At 28.6% G+C, this 21,170-nt stretch overlaps 2 protein-coding genes across 13 annotated transcripts in view; both read right to left on the reverse strand.

Annotated features, from left to right (window-relative positions):
- Positions 1-1,444: 1,444 nt before the first annotated feature.
- LOC118068303 (adenylate cyclase type 10-like) lies at positions 1,445-11,617 on the reverse strand. The gene is made up of 26 exons (XM_035085603.1): positions 11,569-11,617; positions 7,471-7,641; positions 7,131-7,406; positions 6,942-7,065; positions 6,588-6,877; positions 6,282-6,501; positions 5,897-6,200; positions 5,693-5,820; positions 5,464-5,616; positions 5,292-5,397; positions 4,732-5,231; positions 4,520-4,672; positions 4,372-4,444; positions 4,202-4,301; positions 3,987-4,127; positions 3,736-3,885; positions 3,592-3,673; positions 3,434-3,525; positions 3,302-3,367; positions 3,082-3,246; positions 2,892-3,007; positions 2,499-2,819; positions 2,285-2,424; positions 1,936-2,225; positions 1,669-1,867; positions 1,445-1,601 (listed from the first exon to the last, which is right to left on the reverse strand). The coding sequence occupies exons 1-26, from the start codon at positions 11,615-11,617 to the stop codon at positions 1,445-1,447; spliced, it is 4,566 nt and encodes a 1,521-aa protein (XP_034941494.1).
- brp (bruchpilot) overlaps positions 9,698-21,170 on the reverse strand; it is a 46,817-nt gene continuing 35,344 nt past the window's right edge. For 8 of the 12 annotated variants that reach the window (XM_035086271.1, XM_035086269.1, XM_035086268.1 and 5 more), the window contains 13 exons: positions 20,386-20,688; positions 20,144-20,296; positions 19,907-20,053; positions 19,657-19,796; positions 17,264-19,439; positions 15,641-15,898; positions 15,300-15,487; positions 14,989-15,043; positions 13,220-14,311; positions 12,975-13,135; positions 12,644-12,791; positions 12,327-12,493; positions 9,698-12,248 (listed from right to left, as the gene is read on the reverse strand). In XM_035086271.1, the coding sequence (XP_034942162.1) occupies positions 12,227-12,248; positions 12,327-12,493; positions 12,644-12,791; positions 12,975-13,135; positions 13,220-14,311; positions 14,989-15,043; positions 15,300-15,487; positions 15,641-15,898; positions 17,264-19,439; positions 19,657-19,796; positions 19,907-20,053; positions 20,144-20,296; positions 20,386-20,688 (5,010 nt within the window). In that variant the 3' untranslated portion in view covers positions 9,698-12,226. Of the gene's footprint in view, positions 12,249-12,326; positions 12,494-12,643; positions 12,792-12,974; positions 13,136-13,219; positions 14,733-14,988; positions 15,044-15,299; positions 15,488-15,640; positions 15,899-17,263; positions 19,440-19,656; positions 19,797-19,906; positions 20,054-20,143; positions 20,297-20,385; positions 20,689-21,170 lie in introns of those variants that run through there. The other 4 variants (XM_035086279.1, XM_035086278.1, XM_035086277.1 and 1 more) reach the window with 1 other exon arrangement.

Consider the following 21,170-nt stretch of genomic DNA (forward strand, 5'->3'; position numbering starts at 1 on the left):
ATATTTTTGAGAGTTCATTATAACCTAACTCTATGTTATTGGAGTTATGTGATAGACTTCAAAGTGTAATCAAGTATTAATTATTACAATTAAAATAATATATATACTACTTTTAAGTAATGTCTCAGAAATAATTAGCTTCTTTAGTTAAACTAAGTGTTTAGTAAACACTTACTTTTGATTATTAACATCAAAAATTTACAAAATATTTATAAACATCAGTAAATTGCCATCTTACAGGTTAGTAACGTTCTATTTATAAAGTAAATATTAGTAAATATTTAGAAAAAAGTTATTTGACTATTTCAGATAAAATGGTTTTTCAATTATTATCCAGATCAATCAATAAAGGATTATCTTTTTTTCAAAAATTATCACCTATCGAAAGTAATCATTTGTTATTCAACAGAAATTTTCATGCTTTTACTCAAGGGTTTTGTTTGAAGCCAACATTGCCGGTGCATATCGAAACATCAAAGAATAATAAACTTATTAGTATTGCAAATAATTTTTTACAACCATCTATAACACCTTTATGGGAACAAAAGTGTGGATTAAAGTACAGAAGACTTCTTAAACGCCGATGTCGAGCCTGCTATTTTTGGTGGGAAGATGGAAAAAAATTTATTCGCTGTCCTGTTCATCCACGACATAAACAAGCTCAAATTACGAAAAAAGAAAAAAACACTTGGATCCTTACCTCAATTTGTCAAAAAAAGAAAAGACCATGGGCTTAAATAGTTAATATTTTATTATAAAACATTAATTATAATTTTTATTATCAATAAATCAGTTGGAAGACATTACTTTATTTAGTTAATTAAACTTTTAATAAATTATCTCTATTGGTGAATATAGTTCAATATTGGTAGAGGTAAAGTATAAAAAGTCACCGATTCTTCGTTAATATCATCTAAATCATCGATCAATGATGTTTGTTGAAGTGTTTCAACTTTTTCATTTTTTAAAATAATTTTTTCATAATTTATCCATGTCTAAAATTTTATGAAAGTAAGATTAAATGGATATTTATATTTATCATATTACTAATGTAAAAAAACCTTCTCGCAGTGTTCTGCCCATTCATGCATAAATTCATTTCCGAAATCGATTGCTTCTTTTTTGGTTTGCTGAATCGAATGCCAACATAGTTGAGGTCGCCGGCATATCATGTGAAAATAAGCCTTCATGAGAAAGAATCTAGGGTATATTTAAAAGAAAATAGTATCTAATTATTAAACTATAACACAAAGAAATTGAATACATTATTTTACCGTGGAATTAATATCTTCAGTATTTTTATTATTTTTTTAACAATTTTGAATTGATCTTTAATTTCGATAAAAACTCGACGAGCTGCTATGTAGTTTTTAATATTAAGCTCATGAACTGCAGTTGATCATCAATAAAACATAATATTAATTTTGTATGTTTTGGAATTTATTTAAATAGTAAATTTACCACAACACAGAAGAAGACCTTCGAGTTTGTTCATTTCAGTAATTAAAGCCATTTCCGTGGAACAACGTTTCGGTGTAATAACATTTATTCTCTTTATTTTCCATATTGTTGATGTTTCCCATTTTTTCGTTCTTAAATACCTTTCATAATTATTTTATTATTATCATCAAATTAAATCTCATTTTCATAGTATTCAAATATTTTTACCATAACCACATTAGAGTAAAAAATCTGTTTTTAAGATCATAGTCTCTTGTTTTAACAATCATTTTTCCTTCTTCTTGATAATATTCTTCACACTGTTCTGCAGTAATTAGAATAATCCCTGTATCTATTTGGAAATTCAAACAGAGAATATAAAACCACATTCTATCTGATTTATTTGTACTACTTCTTGAAATAAATTCTGAAAAAATGGTGCAAACTACAATTTATCATTTACTACGGAGTTAAGTTTTGTAATTAATTTTATACCAATTTGTTTAAGTAAATCAACTATTTTTTTATATCGACATTGAGCAGTTAATAGCATAATTAATCGTGGTAAAATTTCCAATTGATATTGAATAGAGCTAACATTTTGTGCTAAAAGGAGACTCTGCGAACCCATCTTTGTAGCTACTATAATATCAACTTTTTTCCAATAAAAATAAAAAATGCTTGCATAAAGATGAAGTATTGCTCTTAATTCCAACTCACTTATATCGCCCTTTTTCTCATTACAAATTTTTATTATATCATTTATTAAAAACTCCAAAATCATTCTAAAATCATTTTCGTATTATTTTAGTGGACTTCATGTTATTTAATTAAAGATATTTACGGATTCTTTAATTTGTCAGAAAAAATTGTAATCATATTAGCATGTGCATAACAAAGTGCAATAAAATCATGCATCCCATTTAAAGCAGCATTTAAACTCCAAATTGCAACCAATTGAGCATGATTATGTGAACCTTTTGTCTAAATGATAATAAATATTTGTTTCTAATATTTTATTAATAATTAGCTTATTTATTTATGAATAATAAAAATACTTGATATATCTTAAAGAGCTGAGAAAGACTTCTAGAAAGTTGACAATAATATTCAGCAGCTTCATCATCATAAGTTTCTATTGCAGATTGTTTCGATCGTATCAATGATAACTTAAGCTGTTGATAGAATAATTTTGTCTTCAACCTAATAATAATTGTATTTTTCGGAATATAGTAGCCCATAATATTTAATGCTTCTTCTAAATTTTTTTCAGCTTCATCTATTAATTCCAATTGAAGATTACAGCGTGCTTGAAATGTTTTAAGTTTTGCTTTTAAACAAGGAACAGTTACTAATTCGTCATCTCTCGATACATAGGTCTTTACAAGAATATAAGAAACTTAAGTTTATAAAAAATATTCAGACACAATTTAATATAATTTATTACTCACATGGATCAAAATTTCTTCAGCACTGTTAAGAAGTTTCTTAGCTTGTGGAACATTCGAAGTGGCTAAAAGGATCTCAATGAATTCTAACATAGCTATTAGTGCTTTGTCCTTGCGATCTTTATTTTATTAATTTTAGTCAATGTAAATGAAATATAGTGAATACGGTTAAAAATAAATTATAAATAATTACCTATTCCTCGACAGTGGTTTAAAATTTGAGTGTAGGTAGCTATCAAAATTGAATTACATTCACAATGAATGAAATTAAAGTTAGAGAAAGTTTTTGGTATTAATTTTGGTTCAGAACGTCTAGCTACGTAATGGAACCATTTTCTCAATCTTCTTTCTTTTAATTCTGAAAAATGATCTTATTAATTATTCAAATATTTTCTATTATTATTTTTCCATACTTTTTTCTGAATCAGAGTTTGTATAAAATATAGCTGAAGTGGAAACTTTAGTTAGATCATTAAAATCTTCGAGTCTTTTGGAAATTTTTGGAATATTTTGATATAATCGCTTTATTAAATTTTTAAAAAAACTTTCTCCACAAGGTATACATTTTTTAGTACTATATTGTAGATATCTAAGGGCTTTTTTATGAAATTCTATTTTTTGGTTCTCAGTTAATAATCTGAAAGAAGTATGAGTGTGTTCCTTTTTTTGTAAGTACTTGTTAGACAAAAAATGTTAAATTTACCTGTAGGTTGCAGCACGAAACTTGGCAAACTTAAATTGTAAATGTTTACAAGAAGCATATTTTGGTAAATCAGAAAGTGACTCTGTGATGCAATTATTTATTTACATAGAAGTTTTGAATTTAAAATCATTAAAATATATGTACCTCTTATTTCAACATTCATGCACTTGCATTCAATTTCAATGTTTCTATTGATATCCTTCATACTCTTGAGTAACGATAATTGAGTATAACTATGATCAACATTTCCAGTTGCACATCCGAGAATTCTCATTTTGAAGATTTTTACTATAGCTGAAATAAAATAGTTATTAATCATTACTGTTTAATAGATTAAAAAGATGAAAAAATCATTTATGATTATTAATAATAAATAGAAATTAGTGATAGTCTACTTAAGGCAATATCTCGAATAGATGTTTTTTCCATCAGCTTTTCCAATAAATTTCTATCTATTGTTTCGCCTAAAACTGCTGCACATTTCAATAAAATTTGGTCCAATGGTTTTAGAGAATCGAAAGTTTTCAAAAATGTAACTAACAATGGATACAAGTTAATTAATTTTTTTTAGTTTTGTTATTTAATAAAATTACAATATATCTCTTATTACCATCAGTAGTAAGCTCTGCAGTAGCATCATTAATGTCAAAATCAGAAGAGATTTTACAGATCGTAATTTCTTCTTTTCCATGGAAGAAAGATATATCTCTCTAAATTTAATGAAAATTATGTATATATTTTTTTAAAAATAATATATTTTCTTATGCCAAACATACTTACTTCATAACTTGTTTCATACATTTCCCATTCATCCTTTCGCTTCAATTTTTTTTTAGAATTCATACATGTCGATCTTGAAGAATAAAAAGAGGCTAATAAAACTAGAACTAAATAAAGTTATTGTTTTTTAGATGGAATTAAAACTTACGATCGTATCATTGTTGGTAATGGAATAACAAAATCAGTTTCATTTAATTGTTCTTTAGATATTGTTGTAATCTCAATTCCACCAACTTGTAATAAACTAACAAGAAAACTTTCAATCCATCCTGGATTACCGTGACTTTTTTCTTGGATGACTCTGGCAAAAATTCATTTATTTATATAAACTTTACTTTTACATTTATGTAGACTGAATACTTTTCCAATTCCGGTTCAATAGCATCAACTTTCAAAAATTGACAAGCAAGACCCACATGACAACATTTGTCAAGACCTTTAAGTTTTATTATTTCAGCTTTTTCAGACCACACAGAATGAATTTCTTTTTCATCATCAATTAAACCAAGTATAAACAGTATTCGATGTTGATTAATAATTGTAGGCATCACATTCAGGGACTCTTCATCAGCGTTTTCAACATCATCAATAAAAATAATCCACGGTTCATTAAAACATTTAATGACCATTTGTGTAATTAAATTACACAAAATCTGATTTTTTAACTGTTTTGATAATGATGAAATATATGCACTATTTTCGAAATTGACATTAAAAACTGGATTAAGCAAACTAAGATTTTTTGAATGGTTTGTTGACTCGAGGCAATTAAGAAGGATTTTCTGACGGTCTTTAAGTGTATATGACGCTTTCAATCGCATTGGAATCCGAAATATTGAGTCAATCAGTTTATATGGTATCTGAAATAAAAATTGAATGTTAAAAACTGGATAAATATTTTAACAGTGTAATATTATTACCTGATAATCATTATAAGTGAGAGTTATATAATGATAAGCAATATCTTCAGGAATAATCTGTGTCATTTCATCTAAGAGTCTCGTTTTCCCAATTCTTGGCTCACCTCTAATTGAAACTTATTCGTTTACTGTTACTCAATTAATTTAAAATTAAATAAGTAAAAAATAATACCTTACTATTAAAATACTATTCATATCTTTTAAAGGAAATTCTAGTTTATTACGCCAATTCTCACGAGCTTGTTTAAATAACGTTCTGAAAAGTCTTATTTCTGATTGTCGATTAAATAACGGTAATTTTATTTTGTTGTCAGAATCATGAATTCTGTTGTGAGAATAACACAATAGTAAAAATATTGCAATTAAAAGTTAATAGGCTGCAATAAATCATTAATTAATACCTGACTTGTTCGACAAATTCATAAATTGGTCCGACATTGGAAATTCCTTTCAGATATTTGGGTTTTTGTAAAGTAAAATGGCTTGCTTCAAGTCTAGAGTGTAAAAAACTCTCCCTGTCACATACTATCTAAAAATTTTGAATTATGGTGGTAAAAAAAATGTTCATTATTCAATATTGTAATTGAAGGTTGAATTTCATCTACCTTATTATTATATGTAACCATAAGTCTTGCAGCTTTGTTGACCGGCATTCCTATAACTGTGTATTCTCTTCTCAAAATATGTCCTACGACTCCACAGTATGTCATTCCAGTAGAGATACCAACAGTTACAGAATTAATATTTTTAATTGTAGATAAAGCACTTTTTAATCTTGACGCACAACGGAGAGCTATTTGTGCTTCTAATTCTTGTTTACCTCCTTTAAGCCCGAAAATACACAAAAACATCAAGTCTTTATCGAATAAAGAAACTTTGTTTACACATCCTTGTAGCTCATCTACAATTCTAGGTCCAAAAAAATTTTGTCAGGTTAATTTTTTTTACAAATATTTAATTTCATGTAATTTAAGTAAATAATATTCTTACTTGCAAATTAATTGAAATGATTTATTTACTAATACAATTAACTTTTTCCTTCCAATAATGTCAGTTACTATATTAATAAAAACAATAACAACCTGACGAATCTCCGCTAAATGTTCCAAAGGTTCATCCAAGTCAACTGAATGAATGACTGGCCGTAACATGTAGCTTTTCAATTCATTTTTCAAACGATTTTTAGCCACTTTTATTACTTTGGGGCGTACTGGATTTATTGTAGAAATATTATTAGTATTTCTTCAAAAAAGGACATTTAATATAAACAAATTGAAAATTCAACTTATAACTCACAGCTGTAGTCTATAGACTGAAGTCTATTGTGTCTTATTTGATCCTTAAAGTTTGAAAAAGTTGTATCTATTTCAGCTGGATGAGTTGTCGCCGGCGGTGAGTTTATACTAGAGCTCTCAACTGAATGATCTATAGTTGATATTTTATCTCCATATGTTTCTTTAGAACTTTCCCACATCGTTGAGCCTCTCAAAATGAGAGTATGCCCACTATCAGGGAGTATTTTGAATACATAATCTTTAGGATTGGCCCACTGCCAACTACTTGGAGCTACTAGGATATCTCCACCTCTGGAGAAGAATATTTCAATTTATATTCAATATCTACAAGAGCTCTCCAAGTAATATTCGTTACCTACAAAGAGCTTCTGCTGATTTGGCATCCCACATTGGCTTTCCTGTGATTATATAATGAGACATCCACTGGGGATCACCAATTGACGTGAAATATGTTTTACCCGAAGCTATTGCAATTTTAACTGCAATATTAACAAATAAATCATGAATTGTTTTATTCAAATTTGTTTAAAAACGAATTAATCACCTCGAAGAGTTACTCCAATATCAGTTTCATATGTTCCAAAGTATTTTTGAATAATACAAGCCGTTTGTATGGCTTCAGTTGCAAGATCTCGCATTACCATTCCATTTTGTAGTTTCCACATTACCATAAATGCATCCCCTGAGAATTTGAGAACATCTCCATGATGTGATAAAATTTCTTGAATCATAGGTCCTATATAACTATTCAAAGTTTCTGTTATTTTCGATGGTCCACTTTTTCCAGATGTTGTATATTTTTCAGCTAACTCTGTAAAGCCTGAAAAAATTCTCTTTAATAACAACTGACTAATGTTATTGACATTTTATCCATAATTAAAAACCAGATATATCTCCAAGCATCAGTGTTGTATAATATTCTCTAGTATTATAATCATTGTAGTGATCTAGAATTTCATCTGGACACATTGAAGCAAATATTTCAGTATGTTTTTCAATTCTTTGAAGTTCGGATTTCTTTTTGTCACTATTTTTTGTTAACCTTCTTGATATCACTAAAAAAATTTGGTTAGTAAAAAATGAATTTAAATTAACTAATGATGTGTACAAATTTGTCTTATTTACTTATTAATCATTAAATTTATTGATATCTGGAAGGAATTGAAGGAAGAAATAATAAACATTTTAATGACAATAGACAATATGTGTTTATTCATTTAATATTTTCGCAATATAGTTACTTAATATGACTTGTTGCTCTAACAGATCGCTGTCTACAACGTGACGGCCGAATTATTTTTTTATTGTGCCTGGCCCTACTATTCGTTATTGTGCTTAGAATCTATAGTGATGGATTAACGTCTTGTTATTTTCTCTTTTCTTTTAAATATTCTTAATCTTTAGCCACATTATTTCTCTCATCTTGTAAATAATTCACATGTTTTGTTTTTATGTATTTTATGAGGATTTTAGTATATAGTTTAGTAGTTGAAAGCCAGCAGAAATATGCTGATTAGAGAATAAGTATAAATGTAAGTCTCATTTTGATGAATTTTTTTATTCTTTATTATTATGTTTTATTTATTTTTTTTTTTAAATATCAGGATATGATAGAGTTTTGAATTAATTCTAAATTGAAATAAATTCATCTTAAAGATCGAGACACATCAGACATGATTCTCAGTGTGCTTTTTATTTGTTTAATTTATTTTGCTTATTTATCCTTTACTTAATTTCTTGGAAAGCGAAATGCGATGTATTTTGGAGTATGAAAAGCATCGCCAGGGCAGAGAAGTAACCAAGATTATTATCGAAATGTGCACCCGGAGTTATACTATATATATATATATATACTATAATACTTGTTTATTTCAAAAATTTTTTTTGACGGTGAATGAGAGAATTCAACCTTTGTTCGTTTCACAAATAGTCCAATCAAATTACAATGACTGTCTAAATGATACAAATAGACGTAAAACAAACTATAGACGTCTGTTGTTCACACTTTAAATATGATTTTTAAATTTTTTCTATGGTTTTGTTGTTAATTAATTAATTTTTTTTTAATGACAAACGTGACACGTTATATGTAATGGCACACAGCATGGCAGTTGCAACAATGTACTTTGATAAACTTTTTTGTATTACACCATTAGTCTTAACAATTATTTTACTAATTTCTTAATAATCTCCTGATAATTTAACACACAGTCTAATATTTGTTTTTTTCATTCTTTCTTTCATTCTAATGATTATCGCAATCAACCTCTTAATCTTGTAATTATTGTATATTTAATTAATATTATCCAATTATCTCTCTAACTGGAGACACTTTGAAATACTTTTCATCATAAATTACATGGAGTGTCATTTTTATCGCTGAAATAGACGAATAATTCATTTATTTCCATTTATTGAATTTGATAATTATTATCATTATTAATAATAATTATTTTTTTGTTATTATTTTATTTAATTACTTTTTATCATCATCAACATATTAATAATATATACACTCAGGGCCAATGACATTCTTCACAATAATATTATCATTTTTTAATTATAACTTACGAATAAATATATTCACGCAATAATTCAAATACTTATTTATGACTTATTCAATAATTAATAATTAAAAATATTGCATAGCATTAACATGTAGAAATTGTTTTATTATTATTAATATTAGTTTTGTTTTAATCATCGTCACTTCTTCCTGCATTGTTGTTCCATAAGCTTTTTTTGAATTTTTTGTTTGAAAAATTAAAAAACCTGAAATTTTCCCATTCGAGAGTCATTATAAATTGTAATTTACTGCAAATAATTCGTGACTTCATATTCACAATTGAATTTTCGTATCAAAAATTCAATATTTTAGTCGACGAACAATTCACCCGTAAGGTTTTTTTTGTATTGTTTCAATATTTTACATAAAAAACATTCATAAATACTAAACAGTCGAGTCAAAAAATAATCATGACAGCCTCACTCTCTTTTCAGAATTTAATGATTTTTTTTTCGCTGACATATTTATAATTTTTCCAATAATATTAATTATTTATTAATCATCAATTATTCATAAAAATAAAACTAATAATTATTGTACAAGTGTTAGCAAAGACTTAATTGAAAAAATGTGATTATAAAGTTGAATAAAATAAAAATATTTTTGCTAATCTCTGTATATTGTGTGTTATTAAATTTTTTACCTACAATCTTCCATTTGTTGCTAATGCTAATAATATTAATTTATTTATTTTATGTCTTTATAGATTTTTTTTCTTTCGTTTGAATATTTCTAGGAATAATCAGAATCAATAGAGTCTATTTATAACATGGTGCACTGAAACTCTTCACAATAATTAATAATTAATAATTAATGGTAATCATTCAATATTATTTATATATGTATATATGTCAACAAGAAATTCAATTGGATACATTATCATTTCCTCTTTGGTTCGAGGATAATACAGCGTTTGGGAACAATCATTCATGATTAACAATACACTCAATTAACGATTAATATTTTTTCTGATTACTTATCATGTAACACAATGATATAGGCTTGATATGACAGTGGCACGTTAATTTAATTTAATTAATCGCACCGCAGACAACCCTGTTGTCGCTCTAAATTTCTCTACCCCTTCTTATGTTTTAGCTAAAATTTTTAAATGCATTTTTCATAATACTTTTTTTACAAGACATTTACCTACTTTTAAAATATCTTTACGTTATCATCTTTATTTATCTTCTTTGCAATATTTTCCTTATTTATTTCTTTTTTGGGCATTTTTAGTACTAACACATTCGTCTGTAAGCTATTATTGTATATTTTTTGTAACTATAAAGGATTTTAGGATCAAAGATTAACGTTGAGATCAGTAATATTTTTCAAATTGTATGAGATAATCAATGGATTCAGTAAATTGATTGATTGACGGAAATTTTAGATAATTGATGTAACTATTTTAATAAATAGGTAAGCCAAATTTTCATTTACACCGTTCGACAATACATTGTTTAATCATTTTTTTTTTTTTTTATATATGTGTCTAATAGTAAAAGAAAACAACACTTTCTTTTGTGATAGATTTCATGTTATGTTTTAGTTGTATTCTTCATTTTAATTAAATGATATTTGTTTCAAAGATTCAAGTTACAAAGTGGTATAGAAAGACGTAATAAAAAATTGTCAAGAAAAAATTTAATACAATTGGTGAGTAAAATAGAAAAAAACTTTTTCAAGTGTAATTTTGTGTTATACTGAAGGCAATATTTACAATGGTTATTAGTGCCGTGGGTAAATAGCTCCTTGTCTTTTATTTTTATAATTTTTTAAATTTTCTAAACGCACAATGATATTAAATATGACAAGTTCCAATAAATGTATATATAATATGTATAATATGGTATACAATATATAATATTTATATATTTATATTTATGTATATTTTTAATGTATTTATATACAAAACGAATTGTTAGTGCCTCTAGTAATGATTTCTGCACGAGTTGTACACTTTACATGAAGTCTAGTTAATAATTTATTATTAGTTGATAATTTCTTAAATATATCTCTTCATATCATCATCTCCTCATGGACCTTTTAACCATCAGCTAAATATCTAAATTCATGATAATCCAGCAATTCCAAAATTTTTTGGATGATTACTCATTTCTCTCGGTCTATTTTCATTCTTTGTAATTTTAAATGATAATTCCTTCTGGCTTTATTTATTCTTAACTCGATCCACAATTAATCCTTTCGTCAGCGATAATTATATGCTTTTGCTGCGGTCATTATTGTCAACATGAAAAACAATTCAGCACCTTTATCCGTTAATTTTGTCTAAATATTTATAGAATCAGAATATTATTGATATTGCACTTAATAATTTTTTATTTATTCAAATGTACGCATTTTATTTATATATAAGTATTGCTTATAATTCAATTTACCTTCCACATTATTTTACTTGCAATCATTTTTAACCTTTGGTTTAAATCATCATCATATTCTAGCATTATTTTAATTCTATTACATTGCACTTTTTATACAGAAACGACAATATTTGGACCCATGATAAGAAATCCAAACATAATAAATTAGCTTCTCTATTTTTTCTAGTTATTATAATTTTTTACGTATAATTTATTATACTTCATTTAATAATAAGAAATCTGTTCAGCTATTCCATAAAATAATAGATATTATATACTCATGATTCAGTTAACTCTAATTATATGAAGAAGAAGAGGTAACAAACAAGTTGATTGATTCTTTATGCTGGTCGCAGCTGATTACAAAATAACTATCAATACTTAATATTAATTAACTGGACGAATATCACACTTTTATCGTAATTTTCATAACAATTGACAGTAAAATATCAAATTAAAATTATTACTATTGATGTTGATATTGCTAGCCTCTATAAATAATATAATTGTTGAAGAATAATTGACATAACGGAATTAACTATTTGATTCATCAATAATTAATGAGAGAGCAAATTTCTTTTTTTCTCGATGTATTCTTTTATTTTGATCTTCAATTAATATTCATTATCTCCTTTTATTAAACTTACTTTAACAACACTAGAGCTTTATTTTTAAGTATTCATAAATTTTCTATCACCTTTGTTGAATTGACATTCTAAAATAAAAAAAACCATCTATTAGTAATCTATTAGTAAAATATTTTACGTATAAAAAAATGATAAAATAACCATACTTATAATCACTCGTATAGCCATTAGTTTCATGACAAACTCTAGTTTCATCAGATTCAAATGAATCATCTTCATTTTCTGCTAATGAAGGCTCCATTATTTTTGCTACTGACGTTGAATCTTCAGAGCTGGTAGATTCTTCTTCTGAGAGTTCCATGCATTTTCTATCCTGTATCGGAAAAAAATATTATTTAATGTTTTATTTAAAATTCAGTTAATTAAATAATGTTTTATAATTTTATATATTATACTTTTGTTGATGGATCATTTCAAAAGTCTTTTGAACAATTTTTAATTTTAATATATAAATTTTTTATACCTCTTCTTTCAATTTCTCGAGCAATTGCTCTTTCTCAGCTTTAAGCCTCTTCATTTGATCGACTTGTATTGTTGATTTTATAGAAGAAAGCTCCAATAAAGCTAGATGAGCATCTTTCTCTGATATTGCAGCTTTAAGAGCTTCACATCTGTTTAAAGAACATCAATAAATATTTGAAAAAAGATGATCGTGTCTTACATATGAAAGGTAATATAAGAATCTTTTTCTTTATTTTATAACAATAAAAAAGATGATTAAAATAACAATAAAATCTATGATATTGTTTGAAAAAATATTACTTTTCTGTTACAATAGTGTTGTATATATTTACTTTAACTGGTGAAGGTCTTTGATCTGTATTGTTCTTTTATTGTTCAACCGCTTCAATTTTTCCTCACACCTCGACAGTCTAGATAATAAAGGTCGACATGTGTGACATTTAAGTGCATTGTTAGATTGCATTGATGCGATTCTTCTCTCCAGTTTGATTACCTGTTAAAAAAATAAAAATAATAGATTATTTGAAACATAGTGTACAAGACTAGCTGGTGTTAATTAGAGTGTTTTCAATATTACCTTGTCAATAGCAGTTTTTTTCGCCTTTTCAGCTGTTTTAAGCTTCTTGCTTTCTTCATTAGTAATAGCAATACTGCCCTTTAAAGCTTCTTTTAATTCTTCATTTTTCTTCTTCTCACTCTGAAGATCCTTTTTAAGCTGTTTCTCATGTTCTTCTTTGTCTTTAATAACATTCAACAATTCTTCTATTTCTTCTAAATCCAGCCTATCGCCAAATGCACGTTCCAGAGAGTCAATTTCATCTTCCAGCTGTTGAATTCTCTCATCTCTCACTTTAATCTCTTCTTTCAATACACCAATATCTTCAGCTTCATATTCACTTATTTCTTTTTCCATTTTTTTCATTTCTCTCATCATTTTCTCTATTTCATCTTTCAATTCCACTGTTTCCTCTTCATATCTTTGAATCCTGTTGTCTTTTTCAGACATTGCGTGCTCCATTTCTTTCATTTTCATTTCTTTTTCCGCAATTAAAGCCTCCATTGATTCGATTTTACTTTGTTCTCCATTTTCATCATGTTTTTCTTCGTTATTGTAATCGACTAATGATTTTTTTGAATGTTCATTAACTCTTAGAGATTCTTTTTTCATTATTTCTTTTAGTAATTGATCAATTCTCTCTTCTCGGTCTTGAAGCTTTTGTTTGAGGGCATCAACATCATGACTCTTAACATATTCTTCAAGATGTGTCACCATTTCTTCCAATTCAATGATTCTAGTCTTTTCAATTCTAACATCACCATTTCTTTCAATCCAGTTCTCCAGTTCACGAATCCGACGATTTCCTGTAGTAACTTGTCTCTTGAGATCCCGTAATTCTTTTATATCTGGATTTTGTTTAAGAAAATCTTCAAACTCCTCCACAGTTTTTTCCAATTTTTCAATTTTATTTGTCTTCCTCTGAATAATATTTTGCAGCTCTAGTATTCCTTCTGTATCTGAATGATTCCTCAAAAAATTTTCCATGGATTGTATTTCTATTTCTAATTCATATATTTTTGAATCTTTCATACTTAATTCCTCTCGCAAAGTTTCGATGTCTTCTCGATGTACTCCATTAGATATTTTTCCATCACATGAGTTATGCTCATTCTGGATGTTTTGATTTTATAAAAGCACATATGAAAGAATGTAAAAAAAAGCACAAAATAAAATATAACAAAATTATAAGTATGATTAATTTAATGATCTCGCTGGTTAATTTAATAGTCATTTAATTATTAAATATTATTATTGTTTTTTATAATTAGGATGTTAGAGATTTTCAATTATTAATATTAAGTAATTATAGTTAAATTATTCATAACAGTTAAGTGTATCTTCTCTCTCATAATTATTTTCAACCAACAATTTTTAAATTAAAATATGTTGTCTTTAAATAATAGTTTATTTTTAAATTTGACAACTGATACTTCATTAGTAACTTGATAATTGTACTAAAAAGAATGGAGGAGGCGACTCCAACAAAAAAACGACCTTAGAAGAAGCTTTTTAGGAATCCGGCAGGTCCCGCCTTTTATGTGTTATCAAACAAATATTAATAGTTGGTAAAAAAAATGAAAATAAAAATGAGAAAGAAACAAAATAAACAGTTTTATCAAGACAATGAAAGATCATAAATTCATAAGTTAAATAAAAAAAATTGAAGGATTAAATGTGTTACGTTGTTATGGCCAGAATATCCAGGAAGCGTGAAATAAGAATAATTGAGTTAGTTAAATTTATTATGGTACGTTATTATAAAAAAGATAATAAAAATGATTACAGACCTCTTGTTGCTGTGCAGCTGTGGCTTTCAACTTGGCTTGTGCGGCTTTGAGGGCACTAAAATTAATAGAATTATTAAATTACATTATTCATATGATGTAACGGATAATTATGTCATAGATTATGAATAATAAATTAAGGATGGTTTAAATTAAACATGACTGTTATTGCGTTAGTTGTTCCTTGGTTTCATTTTTTTCTGGTCATATTTAATATTTATCATTCTGTTATGAATGTTGTGAGTAATATCAAATTGTCAGTAATAGTGGCAGTAACATAAAAATAATGTATTGTGTGAGTTTACAAAACTTACTCTTGAAGTTCTCGTATTTTTTTCTCTTTAGAATTTTGCTCTTCTTGTGTCATTTGCACGAGTTGGAGTAATCTTTCTGTTTCTGAAGAACTTCTTCCAGCTTCTTCTTTGGCTCTTTCCAATTCTTTTTCCGCAGCGTCCAGTGCTTTTTGCATTTCTGCCAGTCTTTTGTCCGGTGACCCACCGCTCTAAAAAAAGTTTATTTCCGGTTTTACGATTTAACTTTGACAATAAATTTTTGAATGAATAAAATCAACAAACAAAGTAAATAAACGATTCTACAGATTCTAGAGAATGGAAATTAACTATCAAAATAAATTATCAATTAGCTGAAGAAGTACTTTTTGAAGTTGTTGTTCCAATTGGTCCATCTTTGCTTTTCGCTTCTTTAATTCTTGGTCGAGATTTTGTAGATTCCTCTCCTTCTCTTCAGCTGCTCTCATTCTACTTTCAGCTGCTTTCGCACGTTCTTCTATTTGCTTCCTCTGCTCCTCCAACTGACGCCGATTATCGTCCAATTGTTTCCTTTCTGCATTAGTATCGACGCCAGGTCTGGCTCCGCCAGCTTGGAGTTTCTTGTTCGCTTCGTGAAGATCCACCTGCGATCATATAACAGCATTAGAATTCAATTTTACTTAAACCTCCACAAAACAAACTTTCCACAAACTACATATGTAAAGTCGCAAAAAGCCTCGCATGGCACTTTGTTATAAAACAATAAACAAAGATAAGTATTGAATATCATGAATATAAAAGTAGATATAATCAATAAAATTACTGAATTGCAAATAACTTGCAAAATACTTTGTGACAATGAATTTGATTAAACTTAAGTAGAATAGAATACGCAACTTAACACAAATTTTACAATAATTAAATTAAAAGTAAAATTATAAATAATTCTAATTGATAGTAATACTTTGCATTGCATAAATTTATCATAAATTCAATGCTTTGAAAGTTGTAAAATAAAATACACACACATACATAAATAAAATATTTGTACCCAATAGAAATCACATTAATAGATGTTACATAATTTTTATGATTAAAATAAATTAAAAAAAAAATAAATCATCATAATAACAATTAAAAAAATACTGATATTAATATAATAATAATAATAATATAATTACAATAAAAGAAATCAAAATAACAATGATTATAAATTTAAAGAATGAATAATTTGAAGAAAAAAATTGCTATGTGTCCCAAGTTATTGAAATAAATATTTATTTTCAAGTAATGTAAGTAGAAAGCATTCATTGAATTCCAGCAATTCTTTTCTTCTTTAAGTGAAATAATGAACAAATCTATTCAAGCTACATTCCGAGAAAAAGTAATAAAAACAAGAATGTAATTAATAAGATATTATTGAAAGATTCTTGCATTATATCATTTGTTTTTATTACTTTTTTAGTGCATATTAACATAAAAATAATAATTTTAATGATAAGAATAGTAAATAAAAAAAATAATTGACATAAATAACAACATGAAAAAGGATAAAAGTTTGAAATGTGAATGAAAGAATTGCAAAAATTAATTTCATGTCGATCAGCTGACGATGAAGTTGATGACGATGAAGAAGCGACGACGTGAGCGTGGACGAGGTGATATATTTAGATGCATGTATATATTTATAGTAGTTACATACATTTATGAAAATATTAATTAATTAATTAGAACTAATAAATAGTCAATTAATTAATTAATTAATCAAATATTGGTGTGTGAGAGAGACAGAGAACATAAGACGAAAAATGTGCAGGCGCGTGTGCAATTGAGATGATATATCAAATATAACAACATCATTTGCATATATAAAACTGTTTTGCAGATTTTTAGGCCCCCCATCCCAAGAGGGATTTAGTGCCGTTTATAAATGCAGGCGATGAGTAGACAAATTGAATCATGAAGATCATTAATATCAGGCTTATTCGGCAGGCTAGGCAGCTCCTAACCTGATTTTTCTCGAGCTCTTGAACCAGCATCTCAAGTTGAGCCTGCAAACGTTCACGCTCAACGGTCGTCTGCTTGATTTCCTCTTGTGCTCGTTCCAAATCCTTGCGTAATTTAGCATCGGTGACTCCAGCGCCATTCTGATGTTGCTGTTGTTGTTGAATGTGGATCTGCATCTGCTGAATCTGTTGTTGTTGCGCATGAAGTTGACGCTCGGATGTCTGAACTCTCTTTTGAAGTTCATTAGCGTTTTTCTCAGCTGTATCAGCTCGTTGTTTTTCTGTTTCGACAAGTTTTCTCCATTGTTCCATTTGTGCTTCGTTCGTTGCAGTTCCAGCAGTTGCAAGTTGTTTCTGAAGCTCCTGAACTCGTTTTTCAGCTTGTTCTGCTCGTAGACGTTCTTTATTTTGTGCTTGAGTGAGTGTTTGAACTTGCTGAGTAAGTCGGTGGACTTCTCGCATCTGTGCCTCAAGTGTTTCTTTCGTTCCACGATCTGGAGCCTGTTGTTGTTGAGCTTGTTGAAGACGTCGAACTTCTTCTCGTTGCTTCTCAAGCTCTGCTTCACTTGTATTTAATTCTTGTTGGAAGTTCATCAACATATCTTGAGATTTCTCTAATTGAATTACAAGTTGATCTCTTTCAACTTGAAGCTGCTTATTCTCAGCCTCTAATTTTTCTCTTAATTTTTCAATCTTTTCTGAATGTTTCTCTCGATTCTCTAGTATTGCTGCCATCTTGTCACGTTCACGAAGCGTTAATTGAAGGTCATGTTGAAGTTTAGCCAACTCTTCATTACCAATGACTTGCTGCTGTTGTTGAAGTCGTCTAAATTCTTGTCTCAAGGTATCTCGTTCCTCTCTTACAGCAGCCAACTCATTCATAACTCTTTCGTACTCCTTTTTGGCGGTCTCGGCAGCTTCTTGATGTTTTGCTAATATCATTTGTGATTTTTCTAATTCTTTAGCTAACCTACCAGCTTCAAGTTCGACTTGATCTCTTGCTGTAATTGCTTTGTCCAAACTTGCACGAAGTCTTTCCACTTCAATGCTAGCACTCTCGGACCTTGTTTTACCTTCAGTCTGCATTAATCTTTCTAATCTTACTATTTCAACCCTGAGTTTCTCATTATCAGCCTCGAGTGCATCGGCTTTGGCTTTAAGTTTGTCATGCCGGTCTCGAATTTTTTCAGCTTCAATTCGTGCTCTTTCAATTTCAGACCTAGATTTGTCTTGATTTGCATTAGCCTTGCCAGCTTCTTCACGCGCCCGTTCCAATTGCAGTTGAGTCTCATGAAGTTTTGCCTCGAGCTCGGAGCAAGAGGTTTGTGTCCGTTTTAATTCAGATTCACGCATCTCCAGCCTCTCCCTCACTTTTTCCAGTTCTTGTTGGAGCCTACTACCCTCACTTTGCCATTTTTCCTGCTCGAACTGGTATTTACCTCGCACACCCTCCGCACGTTCCAAATCGGCTCGCAGCCTTGAGGCATCCTGCTCTGCTTTCCTCGCTCTCTCCAGCTCCGCAAGTGCCTTGTCCAGTCGATCCCGTAGTCTCTCTACGTCTAATTTAGCCCTCTCGTGTTCTTCTTTTTGTCGTTCCTGGTTTTCTTGATACTTTCCAAATCTTGCAGCGTATCTTTCACATTCTTCTCGTGCACTTTCTGCTTCACTACGCAGTCGTTCAGCTTCGGCTTGTGCTTTCCTCACTTCTACTTGTTGTCTATCATGTTTTTCATACATTTTCTCAATTTCCATTTGCATTCGTTGTAATTCTTCTTGTGACTTTTCCGTTGCTGCTTGTGCTTTGCTCAACTGCGAGTGCGCACGCTCTAATTCAAAACTAATCCTTTCATTGTCAGCTACCAACTTTTCTCTCTCATTCTGTAGACGACGTAACTCAATCTGTGATTTCTCGTACCTTTCTCTCAACATTTCAAGGTCTACTGTAAGACGGTCTAAATCTTCCTTTGATTTTTCTTCACTTTCCTTTGTTCTACCTAACTGAAGTGCTGCACGATCATACATTTCTTGAACTCGTGCTAATTCTTCTTGCGCTTTACGCGCTTCTTCACGGCTCTTGGATGCTAAATGTGCATTCTTTTCTGATTCAAGTTCTAATCGGTCTTTTTCTGCCTCCATCACTTCTATTTTATTTTGAAGACGATAAACTTCACTTTGAGCTCTGAAAATTATCAATTTTTTTTAGTTTATTCCAAATAAATAATTAAAGAGGTATTCGGTTTAGTAAGATGTTAAATATTAAATATATCTAAAATATTAAACTAAATAATTTATGAATAGAAAATCAATCTATTGATTATGAGTATGAAAAAATGTTGAATTTTAAAATAGAGAATACCAGAATACCTCTTTAAACAAATTTACTTCATATAAATCACCTGTCAAACTTGGCCATAAGTTTTTCAAATTCTTTACTAGTATTTTCACGGTCTTCTAATGCCTTTGAGAGAGAAAATTGGGACTTGTCAAGTTTTTCTTTTAATATTTCAATCTCTGTGAGTGCATCATCACGTTCAAGCTGCATTCCAGATAAAAATTATTCCAGTTATATTTTCAGAAAAGACATAATAATAGTAACAATAATTATAAATGGATTAGTAACATCAATGAATGTTGACTAATACTTACAGTTAGTTTTTGGTGAGAATTGTGCGCCTTTTCCCATCTTTCTTTGACTAAATCTAACTCAGAAAGAGTATTATCTTTTTCTCTTTGCAGCTTTGATACCTCTTCTTGTAAATTATCACGTTCCTTTTGAAGTCTTTGTACAATTATCTAGAAAATAGATGTAATAAAAAAAATTAAGTATTGTTCTATTAAAAGAAGTAGTGCTTTTTAAGAAAGTAATTTTTATTTTTATCAAACCTGAGCCTTTTCATATTTGTCTTGAAGACGATCTACTTCTAGTTGAATTGACTCTCTTTCTTTCTGCATTCTTGCGGACTGTCCTAGTGCCTTATCTAATTGACTTTGAAGATTATCAAAGTCATAATTTTGTTTTTCCTTCTCCATTTGCATCTGTATATTAATAACAATAATTATTTATATTTTATTTAAATAAATTCAGTTTATTAAATAAGTGAGTTAACACAAAAATAAATCCTCACTCGACGGACTTCAGCCTGAGATTTCTCCAATTTCTCCTGAAGCTTATCAGACTCACTCTGAGCCTTATCAAGCATATTTTGGAGTCTGTCTTGCTGTAATTGAGCTTTTCCAAGTGTTGCCTGAGTTCTTTCAAGTTCTTCTTGTACTTTTTCAAGATCACTAACGGCTTTATCTCTTTCAGAAAGTAATCTGGCAACCGTAGCTTGAGCTCGATCATACTCATCACGCAGACTCTCTTGTTCGCCCTGAGCGTTCTCCAATCTAGCTTTTAGTCTATAGACATCGCCTTGGCTCTTTTCCACCTATCACAAATCAATAATCAAACTCAAAATCACTAGCGTCTATAAGTCTGCTACTTCCTTTCATTTGGAATAATTTATGAAAACTACTAAATAATTACAAGGGAGCTTTCCAGAGGAAAAGTTTTTTAAAATAAAATTCTAAATATTTAATGAATAGATTTTTGTTTTTTCAACTATTTTGTTAAATTCCTTTCATTCTTTAATTTTAAAATAAGTTAAATTTTTACTTTTTTTCAAAAAACTGTACAAAAATTATTACTTTCCTCATTAATTTTAAATTTTACAAAAAAAAAACTTTTTTTTAATATCATCATATTTTTTGCTCATGTATGTATAAATATCTGAAGATAACTCTAAAAGCTAAAATGTGTCACGTAATAAAAAGCGCCGTGACAAGCAAAAATGTACAATTGAGATGGAAAACTTTATTTAGGGAAATTATCTAGTATTTCTAAATTGTGTAAATACTAAAAATAGAGTAT

Source organism: Chelonus insularis, unplaced genomic scaffold, assembly GCF_013357705.1.
Source record: "Chelonus insularis isolate UGA/USDA-ARS -01 unplaced genomic scaffold, ASM1335770v1 contig_3_pilon, whole genome shotgun sequence".
In the NCBI taxonomy this organism is placed as follows: Eukaryota; Metazoa; Arthropoda; class Insecta; order Hymenoptera; family Braconidae; genus Chelonus; species Chelonus insularis.